The 15,537-nt window shown below is 35.9% G+C and overlaps 7 protein-coding genes across 7 annotated transcripts; 3 read left to right on the top strand and 4 right to left on the bottom strand.

Annotated features, from left to right (window-relative positions):
- Positions 1 to 11: 11 nt before the first annotated feature.
- Positions 12 to 2,105, top strand: RO3G_05488 (hsp71-like protein; the record flags this gene model as incomplete). Its single annotated transcript, XM_067660078.1, has 3 exons — positions 12 to 30; positions 98 to 535; positions 592 to 2,105. 3 exons carry the CDS (start codon positions 12 to 14, stop codon positions 2,103 to 2,105), a joined length of 1,971 nt encoding a protein of 656 aa, XP_067516179.1.
- A 478-nt stretch (positions 2,106 to 2,583) lies between these two features.
- Positions 2,584 to 3,999, top strand: RO3G_05489 (uncharacterized protein; the record flags this gene model as incomplete). The annotated part of the gene is made up of 3 exons (XM_067660079.1): positions 2,584 to 2,787; positions 2,843 to 2,944; positions 3,004 to 3,999. 3 exons carry the CDS (start codon positions 2,584 to 2,586, stop codon positions 3,997 to 3,999), a joined length of 1,302 nt encoding a protein of 433 aa, XP_067516180.1.
- A 366-nt stretch (positions 4,000 to 4,365) lies between these two features.
- On the bottom strand, positions 4,366 to 4,946 carry RO3G_05490 (uncharacterized protein; the record flags this gene model as incomplete). Its single annotated transcript, XM_067660080.1, has 2 exons — positions 4,366 to 4,383; positions 4,536 to 4,946. 2 exons carry the CDS (start codon positions 4,944 to 4,946, stop codon positions 4,366 to 4,368), a joined length of 429 nt encoding a protein of 142 aa, XP_067516181.1.
- A 3,787-nt stretch (positions 4,947 to 8,733) lies between these two features.
- Positions 8,734 to 9,057, bottom strand: RO3G_05491 (40S ribosomal protein S24; the record flags this gene model as incomplete). Its single annotated transcript, XM_067660081.1, has 1 exon — positions 8,734 to 9,057. One exon carries the CDS (start codon positions 9,055 to 9,057, stop codon positions 8,734 to 8,736), a length of 324 nt encoding a protein of 107 aa, XP_067516182.1.
- A 1,175-nt stretch (positions 9,058 to 10,232) lies between these two features.
- Positions 10,233 to 10,535, bottom strand: RO3G_05492 (uncharacterized protein; the record flags this gene model as incomplete). Its single annotated transcript, XM_067660082.1, has 1 exon — positions 10,233 to 10,535. One exon carries the CDS (start codon positions 10,533 to 10,535, stop codon positions 10,233 to 10,235), a length of 303 nt encoding a protein of 100 aa, XP_067516183.1.
- An 891-nt stretch (positions 10,536 to 11,426) lies between these two features.
- RO3G_05493 (uncharacterized protein) lies at positions 11,427 to 12,172 on the bottom strand (the record flags this gene model as incomplete). The annotated part of the gene is made up of 3 exons (XM_067660083.1): positions 11,427 to 11,452; positions 11,633 to 11,804; positions 11,864 to 12,172. 3 exons carry the CDS (start codon positions 12,170 to 12,172, stop codon positions 11,427 to 11,429), a joined length of 507 nt encoding a protein of 168 aa, XP_067516184.1.
- Positions 12,173 to 13,491: 1,319 nt separating this feature from the next.
- Positions 13,492 to 14,023, top strand: RO3G_05494 (uncharacterized protein; the record flags this gene model as incomplete). Its single annotated transcript, XM_067660084.1, has 3 exons — positions 13,492 to 13,512; positions 13,555 to 13,772; positions 13,831 to 14,023. 3 exons carry the CDS (start codon positions 13,492 to 13,494, stop codon positions 14,021 to 14,023), a joined length of 432 nt encoding a protein of 143 aa, XP_067516185.1.
- Between the last annotated feature and the right edge of the window lie 1,514 nt (positions 14,024 to 15,537).

A 15,537-nucleotide genomic window follows, 5' to 3' on the forward strand; every position in this document is an offset into this window, starting at 1 on the left:
AATAAATAATAATGTCTGAAGGAAAGTCTGGTAAGTTATCTTGACCCCTCTCCCCTGGTTTTACATTTGGTAAGGTACTAAATCCTTATTTTCATAGTTGGTATTGATTTGGGTACTACCTATTCTTGTGTTGGTGTCTGGCAAAACGATCGTGTTGAAATTATTGCCAATGACCAAGGTAACCGTACTACTCCCTCTTATGTTGGTTTCACCGACAGTGAACGTCTTATTGGTGATGCTGCTAAGAACCAAGTTGCCATGAACCCTTACAACACCGTTTTCGACGCTAAGCGTTTGATCGGTCGTCGTTTCAACGATGCTGAAGTTCAAGCTGATATGAAGCACTGGCCCTTCAAGGTTATTGACAAGGAATCTAAGCCTGTCATCCAAGTTGAATACAAGGGTGAAGCCAAGACTTTCACTCCCGAAGAAATCTCTGCCATGATCCTCGGTAAGATGAAGGAAACTGCTGAAGCTTATCTCGGTTCCACTGTTAAGAACGCTGTCATCACCGTTCCTGCTTACTTCAACGACAGTAAGTTGAATTTTTTTTTCTTTACAATAACATGGAAACTTATGTGTACTGTATAGGTCAACGTCAAGCCACCAAGGATGCTGGTTTGATTTCCGGTTTGAACGTTCAACGTATCATCAACGAACCTACCGCTGCTGCCATTGCCTATGGTTTGGACAAGAAGGTTGAAGGTGAACGCAATGTCTTGATTTTCGATTTGGGTGGTGGAACCTTTGATGTTTCCCTCTTGACCATTGAAGATGGTATCTTTGAAGTCAAGGCTACCGCTGGTGATACTCACTTGGGTGGTGAAGATTTCGACAACCGTCTCGTTAACCACTTTATGCAAGAATTCAAGCGTAAGTTCAAGAAGGACATCACCGGTAACGCTCGTGCCATCCGTCGTCTCCGTACTGCCTGTGAACGTGCCAAGCGTACCTTGTCTTCTGCCGCTCAAACCACCATTGAAATCGATTCTCTCTTTGAAGGCGTTGACTTCTATACTTCTTTGACCCGTGCTCGTTTCGAAGAATTGAACCAAGATCTCTTCCGTAACACCATGGACCCCGTTGAAAAGGTTCTCCGTGACTCCAAGATTGATAAGTCCCAAGTCCACGATATTGTTCTCGTTGGTGGTTCTACTCGTATCCCCAAGGTCCAAAAGTTGGTCTCTGACTTCTTCAACGGTAAGGAACCCAACAAGTCCATCAACCCCGATGAAGCTGTTGCCTACGGTGCTGCCGTCCAAGCTGCCATTCTCTCTGGTGACACCTCCGAAAAGACTCAAGACCTCCTCCTTTTGGATGTTGCTCCTCTTTCTCTTGGTATCGAAACCGCTGGTGGTGTTATGACTGCTCTTATCAAACGTAACACTACTGTCCCCACCAAGAAGTCTGAAATCTTCTCTACCTATGCTGATAACCAACCTGGTGTCCTTATTCAAGTATATGAAGGTGAACGTGCCCGTACTAAGGATAACAACCTTCTCGGTAAGTTTGAGTTGTCTGGTATTCCCCCTGCTCCTCGTGGTGTTCCTCAAATTGAAGTCACCTTCGATGTTGATGCTAACGGTATCTTGAACGTCTCTGCTCTTGACAAGACCACTGGTAAATCCAACAAGATCACCATCACCAACGACAAGGGTCGTCTCTCTAAGGAAGAAATCGAACGTATGGTCAACGATGCCGAAAAGTATAAGGCTGAAGATGAAGAAGCTGCTTCTCGCATCCAAGCCAAGAACGGCCTCGAATCCTACGCTTACAACCTCCGCAATACCCTCCAAGATGAAAAGGTTGGTGGTGCTCTTCCCGAAGACGATAAGACCAAGCTTAATGCTGCTGTTGATGAAGCCATCAAGTGGCTCGATGAATCTCAAGAAGCTTCCAAGGAAGAATACGAATCCAAGCAAAAGGAATTGGAAGAAGTTGCTAACCCCATCATGATGAAGTTCTATCAACAAGCTGGTGGTGCTCCTGGTGGTGCTCCCGGTGCCGCTCCCGGTGGTTTCCCTGGTGGTGCTGCTCCCGGCGGTTTCCCTGGTGCTGGAAGCACTGCTGAAACCGATGGTCCTTCCATTGAAGAAGTTGATTAAATCATTTAAATATCCTCCCTCCCCCTTTATCAACTTTTTTATTGTATTATAGAAAAAAAAAATGTTTTTATATAGTGAAAAGGAACATACATCAAAAAAAAACTTTTGGATATTGTATTTAATGTATAATAATAAATTCAACTGTTTTGTAATAAACTATTTTGTACCGATTTAAATTGCAGCTTTTTTTTTATTTTATTTTTATGAATGACAAAGTGTACGGTGTTGCCAAGAATGGCGCAGTAATGAAGGTTGAACTAACTGAACTGGAAGCCAAAATATGTAAAGTACTTCAAGGCGTTTCTAAATTAATTGCTAAAGAAAGACCTGACTTACCTAAAATTGAATCTAGAATTGCTGGTGGTTGGGTTCGTGATAAGGTAAAATGATCATTAAAAAGGAGCTTTCGATTTACTTGATGATGAAATAGCTCTTAGGTAAAGAATGTCATGATCTTGACGTCGCTGTGAATGATTTAATGGGTTATGAATTTGCCACGTTTGTCAACAAGTACTTTGAAAGCCACGATCAATCTACGCGATCGATTGCAAAAATCGATAGTAATCCAGAAAAATCAAGACATCTCGAAACAGCCACAACAAGAATATTTGATCAAGAAGTCGATTTTTGCAATCTGCGTACAGAGGTTTATGAACCAGGGAGTCGTATACCTTCTCATATTGTAAATGAAAAGAAGTTGATAAAAAGGTACCTTTTTTGTAACTCTTTGACTATAGACATTCGGTACACCAAAAGAGGATGCTTATCGTCGAGATATCACTGTCAACAGTTTATTTTACAATGTGAATACCATGCAAGTGGAAGATTTCACTGAATGTGTAAAGAAACAAGCCTTGATAAAGATTAATAAGAATTAGAATTAACATTTGAAAAATAGGGTATTCAAGACCTAACGGATGGTATCATTCGTACAACTTTTTCCTCTTTTGTGTCTTTTCGTGATGATCCTCTTCGTGTCATTCGTTGCATTCGATTTGCCAGTCGATTTGGTTTCGAATTGACAACTGAGATTTGTGAAGCAGCTAAGCATCCAGAGATAAAGAGCGCATTGATCAGCAAGGTCAGTAGAGAACGTATTGGCACTGAATTTGATAAAATGATAAAGGGACCGCACCCACTACTCTCTATTCAACTGATCCATCAACTTGAACTTTATCCAATCGTCATCCAGGCACCATCAAATATCATTAGCGGAAATGTAGCAGAGAGTAAGGTAGCAGTAAATGCAGTAGGGATTGTCTGTTGGCTAGGAGACAAACTGTTGAAACCATCAAATGCTGCAGAGAAGCGACACATGCTTCTCAGTGCTTGCGTTTTACCCTTCTTGGGCGTAACAGCTGAACAAAAGAAAAAACCAGTGCCTGCGGTTGGGCTCGTTTTGCGAGACGCGATCAAGACAACCAATGCGGACATGAATACAGTCTCTACTATCTTTCACGGAATTCCCATCCTGCAGCAACTGGCACAGACGAATACAGAGAGAAAATTGAAGCGTTCTGAATTAGGAATGGTCATCCGAGATTTAGGAGCTCTATGGGAAACAGCAATTAAATGCACGGCTGTCAAAGAACTACTGGATGTTTATCCAGAGATAGATTGGTCAAATCCTGAAGAAAAGATTGAAATAGGAAAAGAGATTTGCCAAAAGTATGAGGACCTGATCAAGATGGTAGATGATTACGGTATTAAAGAATGTTATCAATGGAAATACATGGTGGATGGAAAGAGAGCAGCCCAAATACTTGGATTAAAACCTGGTCCACATGTAACAGAGTTATTAAAGGTGATAATGATTTGGCAACTTGAGAATCCAAATGGAACAAAAGAAGAGTGTGAAAAGGTCATTGAAGAATATTGGTCAAATAAAAATTAAATGCTTTATTTTGATCTTTTGGTATAAGTTACTCGAACTTTGATTTCATTTAAAGGTTGATATTTTGGTCTTTCATTTGCATGTACTTGCTCTTTTGATTCACCAAATTCTGATTGCATAATAGATTCTAATTCCTTTTCCATTCTGTCTTCATAACTCAGTTCTGGTGATTTACTTCTTTCTCTTGCCACTTGTTCTATTGGTAATTTTAGTGGCAAATTATGTGGCTCTTCATCATCAGAGAAATCAAATTCTTTTCGTAACACATTCTCTTTTTCACCACTTGCGCCTTTAAGTTGTCCCACAAGATTTCTTTTTCTTTTCTCTATTGGATGCTGTGGTTGCTGTAATCGTTGCTTGTCATTATTAAATGTCGATATAAAACTGTGACCGATTGAATATGTAGTATTATTGTTGTTATTAATAGACTTCTTTCGTGAAGGAAATGGATCAAATGCAAATATATCGTAGTGCTCTGTTGAGGTTTGTACTGGTGAAGTTTGTACTGCTACAGGTTGCGATTCTGAGGACTGTACTATTGAAGGCTTTATTATTGAGACTTGTACAGTTGAGGCTTGCGCTGTTGTTCGTTCTTTGTTTTTCGCAAACTGCTGTACTTTGGTTCTTGTAGGCTTTTTAGTTTGCTTTGATCTTTTATGAGGTTTTGGGCTTAAAGACGTATTTCGTGTAGAGGCAACCATAAGCTCAATCACAGCTTCCTCTTCAGGAAATTTAAATATGTCATCTTGCTTTTCTTCTTGCTCTTCATCGATCAAATCACTGTTAGAACTAGACGAAGAAATAGACGATTGTACAGTGGGAGAAGAAGGCAATGAAGTAGGACTAAAGATCTCTAGCTTGGGCTCAGTTTGTAATGGTAAAAGGCGTGTTTTGCGAGAGTAGGTGATGATGGGCCTTTTTCTAAAGACTTCAAATTCTGAAAACATGATTTTAAAGTACAAAAAAAAAAAAAAAATCAGGACAATATGATACTGGATAAACTCCGCTTAGATATAAAATGATTGGACAATAAACGATATGTGTATAAAACGCCACAGATACACAAGGAATGTCAGAAGTGACATGCCATTTCATAAAGTGAATAGCAAAAAAGAAAGTAAAAAACTCAATTGTGTTACTTAATTGTTGGGATTAACATATATCAATTGTATAGGTTAAAGCAAAAAAAAAAAAAAAAAAAAAAAAAAAGGAGGGAAGACTATACAAAGAATGGTTAATGTACGATTACTGCATTCTTTAATTTGATATATAAAGCAATTGTTACATTGACTACACTTAATTTTATGGAATATCTATCGAATATGCCTTGGCATATATGCTATACTAATACTATTTTCTTTGTACCCATTTAAATTTGTCTGCTACCTACGAGCTACTATCTTCTTTTTCAATTTCTTCTATTGAACCGTAATCCTCGCCCTTGTTGTGATTCAAGTATAAATTTTCACCAAAAAAATTAACTTTTCTAGTAGCGTAAGAGATCTATTTATCCATCATACAAGAAGAATTTGTTTGCATAATCCAATTCAGTCAGGGAATGAATACCCAAGAAGATAATTATTCTGACAAAGTAACAATATAAATGAGAGTAAGGCCAGAAGGGGATTCATACTCAAAAGACTTTTTCAAAGGAATACTTTAATTATGCTTCCATACAAAACCAAACAACATGCATTATCTACGCTTTCAATAATCATATAAGTTACTTTATCAATACTATCTACCCTTTCTTGATAAAAAAAATTCTTTTTTGCGCCAAATTGAACACTTACAGCATCTTGTCAATAGTCAATAATACAACATGTGAAAAATATTTCTAGTACGACTAAAATAGTACCAATTTAACTGATAGTAATATGATTCAATGTAAATATTGGTAAAAAAAAAAAAAAAGCTGCATCCTTTATCAAGAATAAACCCATGAATGTCTGCTGCTCATAGTAATAGCTGAAAAAAAAAAAAGAACAGAGCTCTTTTCTGGAGCATATTTTAAAAGAATCAAGATTGACAACATAAATTATAATATTTATTATAGCTATGGCTGTAGCATATGCTTGTACAGCTTTCATTTTAGAATCAATAACTTTAATAATTGAACTTGTGTGCTTTTCTCATACTCTTCATATCCCAATGACACTATTATATCCTGATTGATTTACCAAAGACTATGGGTAATGAATACCTCAACTTGGTTGTAATCAAGCATTATCTTTTAAACTGGAAATGTACTACCAGCAATGCCTTTTTTAACCCATTATAGGTCTCATCAAGACATAAAAATGAAGATTCACAGTCAAAGTGATAATGGAATCACCTTTTTATATTAGGAATCTTGCTCAAGATGGCTATAGTTGATATTAAAGCTGTATATTTTACTGCTTGATTTGCTGCCAAAAAGAGAAAAGAGCTACAAGAATTTTTTTGAAGAAACGAAAATTAAAAAATACGCATAATGTCTGCTGAAGAGTAAAGCTATTTAAACTTCTTGTGCGCAAATCTACATACAAAATTCAGTGTATATAGGCTTAACGCGATGGAATACAGATTTTGTTCTTGCAGTTGAAAGTTGGTTATGGACTGGTTTTTTTTTGTCAGTAGATGGAATTGACCAATAAGATTTCATTCCTGATAAGATAATTCTATGCAGGTTAAAAAGCAAAAAAGAAGTTTTCTTGTAACATCCGTTTCTAATTGCGCGCCGATTTATATTTTCACATTGTAAAAGCTAAAGAAAGTAATAAATGAATTGGGAAAATAATAAAACCCTTAATAAACTTAATATTCTATTATACAATGAAAACTTCTTTAAAAGAACACATAAAGAACATAAGACATAAAAGACAAAAAGCGTGAGAAAGCACAACTTGAACACAGCAACAAAAAAAAAAACAAACATTTAAAGTTTATAGCCAACCAGTATGTGGGGTATAGGGGGATCATAATGTCACTTTTTTTTTTCCTTCTTTCTTTTTCTTTCACCTATTTTCTTATTACAAGAATATAAATTGATGGCAAAGATGGTTTCACCAAATCAACAAAATACAAGCACAAGTTGTTCATTCTGTGGTTTAGTTGGTCATATTGCATGGAACTGTCCTAAACGACATAGACCCAATAACTAGAAAAGAAAAAAGAAAGTATTTTATATGATGTATGCTTCTCCTCTTTTTTTTTTATGTACTTCTTTATGTGTATGTGTATGTACGTATATGTATTTTATTAATAAAATTATGTTTTTTTATATGGCAAATCTTTCTAGTGACACTTGATGTTTCTTTATTTGACAGCTTTTCAACCAATCATAATCTATACTGCGTTTGTTGATCTTGTGCTTTATATCATTTTCTAGTATTTCCTGGTTGTCAATCAAAGACACAGGGTAACTAAAGCTTAGAAGCATATGATTTGACATCCAAACTTGGATTACTTGAAGACATCGGTTTCCAAGGCAATTTGTTCTGATTTCCCATTCGTCCAGTTCATCTTCAGGGCCATCCATTGACAGATGAGTTGTGTAAATAACAGGGTATTCTAATATCCAGCCCGTAATGGCAACCATGCATGTTGGTACCACAGAAGAGTAGAAAACTGTTTCGGATGAGGATAAAAATGGTAGTAGTCTGTCTTTTAACCAATACACTAACTGCCTTGGTAATTCATTTGTCTTTTTTTTTTTTTTTGGTAAATTAATTATACGTTTATGTATTCTTTTCTTTTTTTTTACTTTAATAGGTTCTTTCTCTTGTACAGCAATAAAAATCAAACTATGCTTGTAGTTTAAAGTTGATAAAACATGTTCTTTTAATGTATTCTTGTTACATATAAAAGTAAATCGATTTTTAAACTGAAGTACTCCTAGTGAATCACAGTATGCACATATCTATTTTCATTTTAGGTCGGTAATTTAAATCGTCCATTTCCCCTGTTACCTTTCTTAATTCAGAAAGTAAAGCTTTAGCTTGATTCATGTCAAGAGAAGTAATGTCAACCAAATAGCTGGCCCTTTTTTTTTACGTAAAGTATTATTTGTATATGTTTAAAACAATAGCAAGGATCTTACCTTATACCTAATGCAACATAAGTAATATCTACTCTACAATCAGTATTACTTTATAATCTCTAAAAGTCCTTTACTACCTTCTGATAACGTTGTCAGCTTTGTATTATTCAACGTTTTAAAATGTGACTTGAGAATAGGTATCATGGACTTTTTCAATAAGAAAAAAGCTGTCTTTATGATTTGGGATAAAAGAGAGAGAGAGAGAGAGAGAGAGAAAAAAAGGAAATTACAAAAAGTAAAACACTTCTACACACAAACATCTTGAAGGTTGAGATTAAACTTCAACAAAAACTCTTGAGTCATGTTTTATATAAACCATTTGACATTGTGTAAAGTTCTGTTAAATAAACCGCAAAGACATATGCAACGTAGCGCTGGAGAAGCTCTCAAAATTTAAAAATATAAAAAGCTTGATTTTAGCTCCTTCACTGATACAAGTGCATGAAGTGGAACATATTGAATCTATTAACTCAACATACATTTCACGCAATACACAATAAACTACCGTCTTTCTTCCATGCTCCTCTCGTTTCTCATTCTTAAAAAATAAATCATTATTTTAGCACATGTTTTGCTTTGCTTGTTAGATCAACTCTATATTTATTATAAAAGCAAAGAAAAGAGTAAAGATATACCAAAATAAATCTCGTTGATTATTCCTTTCTGACCTTCTTGGTCTTCTTGACACCACGGAACTTCTTTTCACGGTTCTTCTTTTCCTTACGTTGCTTACGACCACCCTTGGGAGGTTCAGCAAGACCGTAACGAACGAGACGGTATCTGGGTTCAAACTTCTTGAGAGCTTCCAAGTTGTCATAGATCAAGGCGAAACCAGTGGTCTTTCCACCACCAAAGTGGGTCTTGAAACCAAAGACGGAAACAACTTCCTTTTCAGCCTTGTACATCTTGGCAATCTTGGCACGGAGTTCGTCCTTAGAAACGTTGGCAAGTCCAGGGTGGATGACATCAACGACCATTTGCTTACGTTGGAGCAAGCGGTTGGTGAGGAACTTGCGAGTTCTGATAGTAACGGAAGAGGCGTCAGCCTAATTGTAGATTCTTTGTTAATAACTTATTTTCTCTTTGGTTGAGCATGAAAAGAGAAGAAGAGAGAATGGATGAATTGAAAGAATTATTTGTTTTTAAAGATGCATAAATCAAAGCATTCCATATTCTTCATGTTGCTTTTAAAATGAAGAAAATATATCCAAGTGTTGATAGTTAAGATCTTATCCATCCATCCATCCATCTATTGTCTGTCTTTTCTCTTTTCCATTAAAAAAAAAAAGGAAGTACTTACCATATTGTTCAGTTCGAAAGAGGGTGTGATCAGGTTGCTCCTTTGACAATCATTATTAGTTCTCCCCATTCCTCCCTCCCAACCTTATTTTTCCTTGCGTCTGTTTTACTAAAAAATTATTGGGTCGCGAACGCTCGTGCATTGGGTCGGGCTGTCATCGGGGTCCAATGATCAGCCGTCCCGACAAAATTGATGACTTTGTACTTTTTCTTATTGGAGTATTTGCTAAGGGTGTTATAACTTTCAAGGGTGTCTTCTAATATATGACCAAATAATTGTACTATTTTATACTTTATTCCCATTCTATTTTATTTTAGATTAACTCATCTTAATTTCGTTTCATACATAACATCAGGTATTGAAATTAGAAAGCGAGTATAAAAGCATTTTTAATAATCAAAACAACTTGTTTTCGACAACCAGTAATTTGAATGGTTGAATAAAAATTTTAAACTATGAGACATTGGATAATTTTTTACTGCTTTTAATTCCTCTTATTCCAACTTTACGCGTTTCAGCATTACGCATTTGTATTGATTTCAAAGAACCTAAATAACTACACGATCTATCAAATGTAAATCTGGAACAATATAAACTAAAGAATATTTACAATGACGTTGCATTCGCTGAAGTCTCCTTTTGTATATAAAAAAGAAAAGAAAAGAAAAAAGGCTGTTTATTTATATTCATTTCGATTGTATAAATGATTGCTTTCATGCCTCGTTATGTCCAAATACATTTCTTAAAATGAATCTTCCTGTCCTTCTCGGCAAATCAGATTGAATTATGGCTGAAGCAACTTTAGCGACCTGCGCATTCCAAGATTCTTTTACTATTCAATTTAAAAAAGGTTTAATAAAGTTGGGGACCCTGTCTAAATAAAGAAATATCAAAAGCTATACCAGAAGGTACAAGTCTACGTTCATAGTACTGGATGCTGTTATCAACAGATCTTTCAAGTGCAGTTGGAGTACGCGCAAGAGATATCCGAACAAGTGGTGTGTCTTTTTTGTTGGTAAGCAAATCGGCACTTTCCTTAGTTTCATCGATCTGTCCCTGAACATGAGCTGTGTTGGTGAGCAAGTTAATGCGAGATTGGTAAATGAGCAAAGTCATTAAGCCTGCACCAGCTAGTAACGACGACAGTTTCGACATCTTTTTTTTTATGGATGAAAATTAAAGAAAAAAAAAAGAGTAAAAAAAAGAAAAAAAAAAAAAAGAAGTTTTGACATGTTCCCTTCTATACTGTGTTTTAATCTAAAACTAGATGATTTAATGAAATGAATTAGACGCTTTAAAAGATAAAAGAGACAAACGACAATCTTTTTTTAAGACAAGTTAGGCAATACAGATTCTTTTTGTAGACGAATTTTTTTGTTATGCAGTCATTCGCCATCTTTTGCTGTGTAGTACAACGTAGTTGAGCAACTAGCTATATGCACACATATCATTAGCTTTGTAGCGCAATGCTGCGACATTTTGGGGGTTGCATCAACAAGCTCAGAAGCTCATAAGGCAGACCATCCATTCCGGGACTGCTCCGGATAGGAGCACGCGATGCACCATCCAACAGGTCATGCTACACTCCACAAGTGTTTGTTGCCTTCGCAGGCGGCGGCAAGCTCTTGTATAAATAAGAGTTTATTAGACATGGTGGAGATGTCAATAAAAAGAGAACCAGGTATAGTGCCTTTCAAGATACGTCTCTCACTATAAGTCGCAATTTGGCGCAATTGCGATTCAGAAAGAGAGGAATCATTAGCATTACGGTTGGTAGTGTTGAGAGAAGTGCGAGGGTTAGATGGCGTACCAGAGGTTTGAACATTATCCCTCAAAATACGAGCCCACAATTTATTGGAGTGAAGGATTGGTGGTGGAGGTTTGCCAGGAGTTGCCTTTTTTGGCGGCAAATTTTCGTTAGTGGAAAGAACCATGGTATTATCTCCATCAAGATTGAGTTTTCGATTTTAGGATAGGATTCGAACTCGTCCGATAACTCGTCATTTATCAATGAAAAGTCTATTTTTGGGTATGCGTGGTTTTTCTTCAAGAGTACAATATTATACAGTGAACTATCAAAGTATATTAAAATCCTGTTTTCAAATGTGCAAGGATAGAATGACTTACAGTATTTGGAATAAATCCACGTTAATGAACAATCCTCTTTTTTTTAGCCCTTTTTAATGATTCTTCTTGGAATTCCCTAAAGCGTTCAAAACACTCTGGTGTGTCTTCATTGGTTGAAACTGTACTTTTGAATTCACCATTTTTTAATACAAAAAGTAGCTCCTCTGTATTTTCCTCTTCGACATTGTTGCTAGAGGCTACATTATCATCTATACTTCTTGGATTGTGATTATCAGCTGCATCATTTGTTTCAATGGAGGCGTGAGCAGTAGCTTCATCTGAATTGGGAGCAGCTTTCTATCGAGCAAAAAAGATATTTATTCAAAGTATCCCGAGTCTTTCTTCTTGCAATTTACCTTCAACAAATTAACCGCCTTCCTACCACCGGCTTTCAATAGAGCAGCTGAGACACGTCCTGTTTGAATATTTGCGGCTCTTTCTACCTGGGTCGCTGTCCATGCTTCTTCTATGTCTAATCTGATGTCTGAGCTTCTCTTTCGATTGGGGTACTTTGATTTGAAAGCTGCTACAAATTTTTTTTGAAGATTTTTTGTAGCATCTGTTGCTTTATCAAATTGGCGGATGTAAGCGTTTACCGAACCTTGGTTTGCATCAACGAATCCTTTTAAAGAAGTTCGACCAGGTGTTTCCAGGTAATCAGTCATACCTTAGGAATTATATAGGATTAGAATTTTAGTTACGTCTAATTTCAGGGAAGCATTACTTACTTTTAGAAATATCAGATATTTAGCAATACTTATATTGCAAATGTTGCAGCTTTATATAAAAAAAAGGTTTAATGGAAGGCTTTTTTGCTGCTCTCCTTTTTTTCAGTAGTTACCTCATTTGATTCAGATACTTCATCAGAAGATAGGCCTTCTGATACTGACACATTGGTTGCTTCTTTACCATTTTTGTTTTACTGTGCTCACAAGAAGTAACGCGTCACATTCAGCAACAAACAAGCTTCCAATGCCTCTTCGGACATATGAAAGACAGCAGTGGCATCTCCCTTACTAACATGAGTCTAATGTTTGATGCAATTGGCATGATGAATAGCAACCTTGGAATATCAAACGTCAAATCCCATTTCTTCTGCAAACTAGATATTAGCCAAAGGTTCATTAGCATATTCAGAAGCGCTTCTTTGAACAAAAAGGTATTGAGAAATGTTGATCGATGAAGAGGACAACATCTGATAAATTGTTGTCAGTAAAAGTATGTATCTGCGAATAAAGTAAATAAACCTTCTTCGATATGTGACTGCTGCAGCATATGATTTTCCCAATGGACATCATTGAGAATGAAAGAGCATTTACATAGCTCAAAGAACTAAATTAGTAGATAGCGAGAGGCTGCAATTTTATCAAGAAGAAATGCCAGAGAGTGTTGATAAGCAACCATCTAGCTCAAAACAAAAAATAGTTTTTTGTTGACACAGTTATGGCTGTTGTTGTCCTTCATTTTTTGTTTTTCTGTTTATAAGAGAGGATAAAATAAAAATCTCTTATTTTGTTGTCAGATATAAACGTTTTTTTTCTTTTTCTTTTGCTTTTGCTTTTGCTTTTTCTTCTTTTTTATGTCCAGTGGACTGATAGCGAGGATATACAATATTTACAGATGGTGAACTAAACTACATTGAGAATGATTATTCTACAGAAGGGAAACGGACCAATATTGTCCGGTAAACTTGCAATAGCAGTGACAAATGGATTTTAAAGGGAAGTGTAACTGTAGAGGATGTAATTTATAATGAAACAAAAGACTATTCTGTTGAACAGTAAGTATCAACTTAAGGAGTAATAAATATAACTTTATTAATCATTATAATAGCCCTTTGCATTCATATATCTTGCATATCAACGACCCCAAATTAGCCGATTTGTTTAAACCAGAGGAGTTTAAAGAAATTGAAGAAGCAAGCGGGAAATCCGATTAATGAAGGCTTTGCCCGAATCACTGACTACTATGCTGATGAATTTAGATGGAAAGGCACGCACAAATAGTTATTTTCTATTTATATTCTGGAATCTTACTATTTATTTAGAATGACTTTGACTCGATCGACAAAGCATTCCAAGGCATTTTCTGCAACTGCCGACAGCAACCAGAAGAGTACTGGTGTCGAGAAAGTGTCTTGGATTATCTGGATCTATCTGTTGATCAAGAAACTGTTTCCAGTTTTCCAACTGAACAGGATCTCTTGCAGGATATGTATGGATTCATCAAGGCAACAAAACATATCAGCAAAACTACCACTGAGACGTAAGTTTCGATGCTATATTTGTATTTCTAAATTCCAGAATATCTTTTTTTCTTATAGCGGTTGTAGCAGCTCTGCCTCTAATTATAACAAGAACATGAGAAGGGTACTGGGATTAATTGACAGAATAGAACGTCAAGTGGCTGCGGACCATTCAGACCTTACTTTCAAACATCTTTCATCTGAATTAGGCTGTGCTGAAATTGGTCTGGTAGACCATGGTTCAAATGGTACCAAGGAGCTTCAGGAGTAAAAGCTAAAAACTCCTAAAATGATGAGAAGTTTTTGTTCTCAAATTGTAGAACAATATAAAATCAAGGCCAACAAGATTAAAATTGTTTCTGCTATTATAAGTGGTATGATAACATCAGTAAAATATGCTTAAATTTACATTAATCACTATTTTTAATGGAAGGCCCATATATTACAGTAGAAATAATGACTTTCGGCCACGGTTCAGTTGGGCTGCTGTACACCTCTCCTCGTCTGAAGATGCCCGAGAGCATAGGCGAAGTGCCTCGTCTCCTTCCTCCTGCCTTGTCCTTGATATATAACTATGCCCAAGTGATCAAGAACACTTCCCAATTCTTGGGAAAAAATACTGCTGAAGTGAACTTGAATCCTTTCAGCAACATAGACTACTTCTTCCCTCCCAGTTTTGTTCCTGGAACTAGCAACTCGCCGAAGAAGAGAAAGGCTTCATCATCGCAGACAGTATCTGCTTTATTTTATCCATGTTTTATTTTTCCTCTTATGCATCTCACTCTTATTGGTACCATTAATATATATAATACATACTACTTTTCTTATGCTATACCTACGATGTTGTTTATTATTATTGTTATACCTTTTAAAATTTGTGTTTATCTCCTAAGGTGTTATCAATCCTACTAGTCTTTTACCGCACATGTTTTTTTATATGTCATAGGTGTCTTAAAAAATAAAGAAAACGTCCCACAAAACTGAAAAGGGCGTCTTGAGAAACTCAAAAGAACGTTTGCGGTCAAGTACAGATGTACTAGTGCTGATTTTGAAACAGTTAAGGCGATTCAAAAGTCAATTTCAACTAAACTTTCGGGTTCTACTTTTCTTTGTATTGCTCCTCGTTTGCAGACCGTGATTGAATATGATCATATTTTGGCATTTTGTAAAGGATCCATTGTTGAATTTGATAGGCAAGGGTTTATAAATAAGGTATTGTGATGATATTGATCTCTTTTTTTCTTTACTCCAGTCCCCTTGACACTAATCAAAGCCAGTGACTCCGTATTCCATAAAATATGTCGTAACTCTGGTGGATCCGAGTGCTTGATTTCATTAGCAAATTCTAAGCATTAATTGGTTGATGTGTAACTGTTTGTGTTAAACCCTCCATTCTTTATATATCCTATCTATGATCAACAATGTAAACCTATATTTATGACTTTTATAGAAATAATTGGTTCCTCATAAAAATGCATCTATCTATTTAAAGATAGATACTGATCCAATGGCTGTGGTTCACCTTTACGCCTTTTTTTCTTTTTTTTTTTTATAGAAGCTAAAATGTTCAATACGATCGACGAGAGAGCAAAGAAAAAAAGGAAGTAAAGTATGCAGGTAGTGATCTGTAACCATTTCCAAGCATTATCTTAATAGAATTGTGGCGCGAATTCAATTACAATCCCTTTCCAGTTCTCTCTTTTTGTATCATTTAGTAACAGCTTCATTCTATATATAAAAAGAGTTTGAATATTTTAAACAAAGTTGATCATTTTTAACTTGTTG

This window comes from Rhizopus delemar, genomic scaffold (genome assembly GCF_000149305.1).
Source record: "Rhizopus delemar RA 99-880 supercont3.3 genomic scaffold, whole genome shotgun sequence".
Lineage (NCBI taxonomy): Eukaryota > Fungi > Mucoromycota > Mucoromycetes > Mucorales > Rhizopodaceae > Rhizopus > Rhizopus delemar.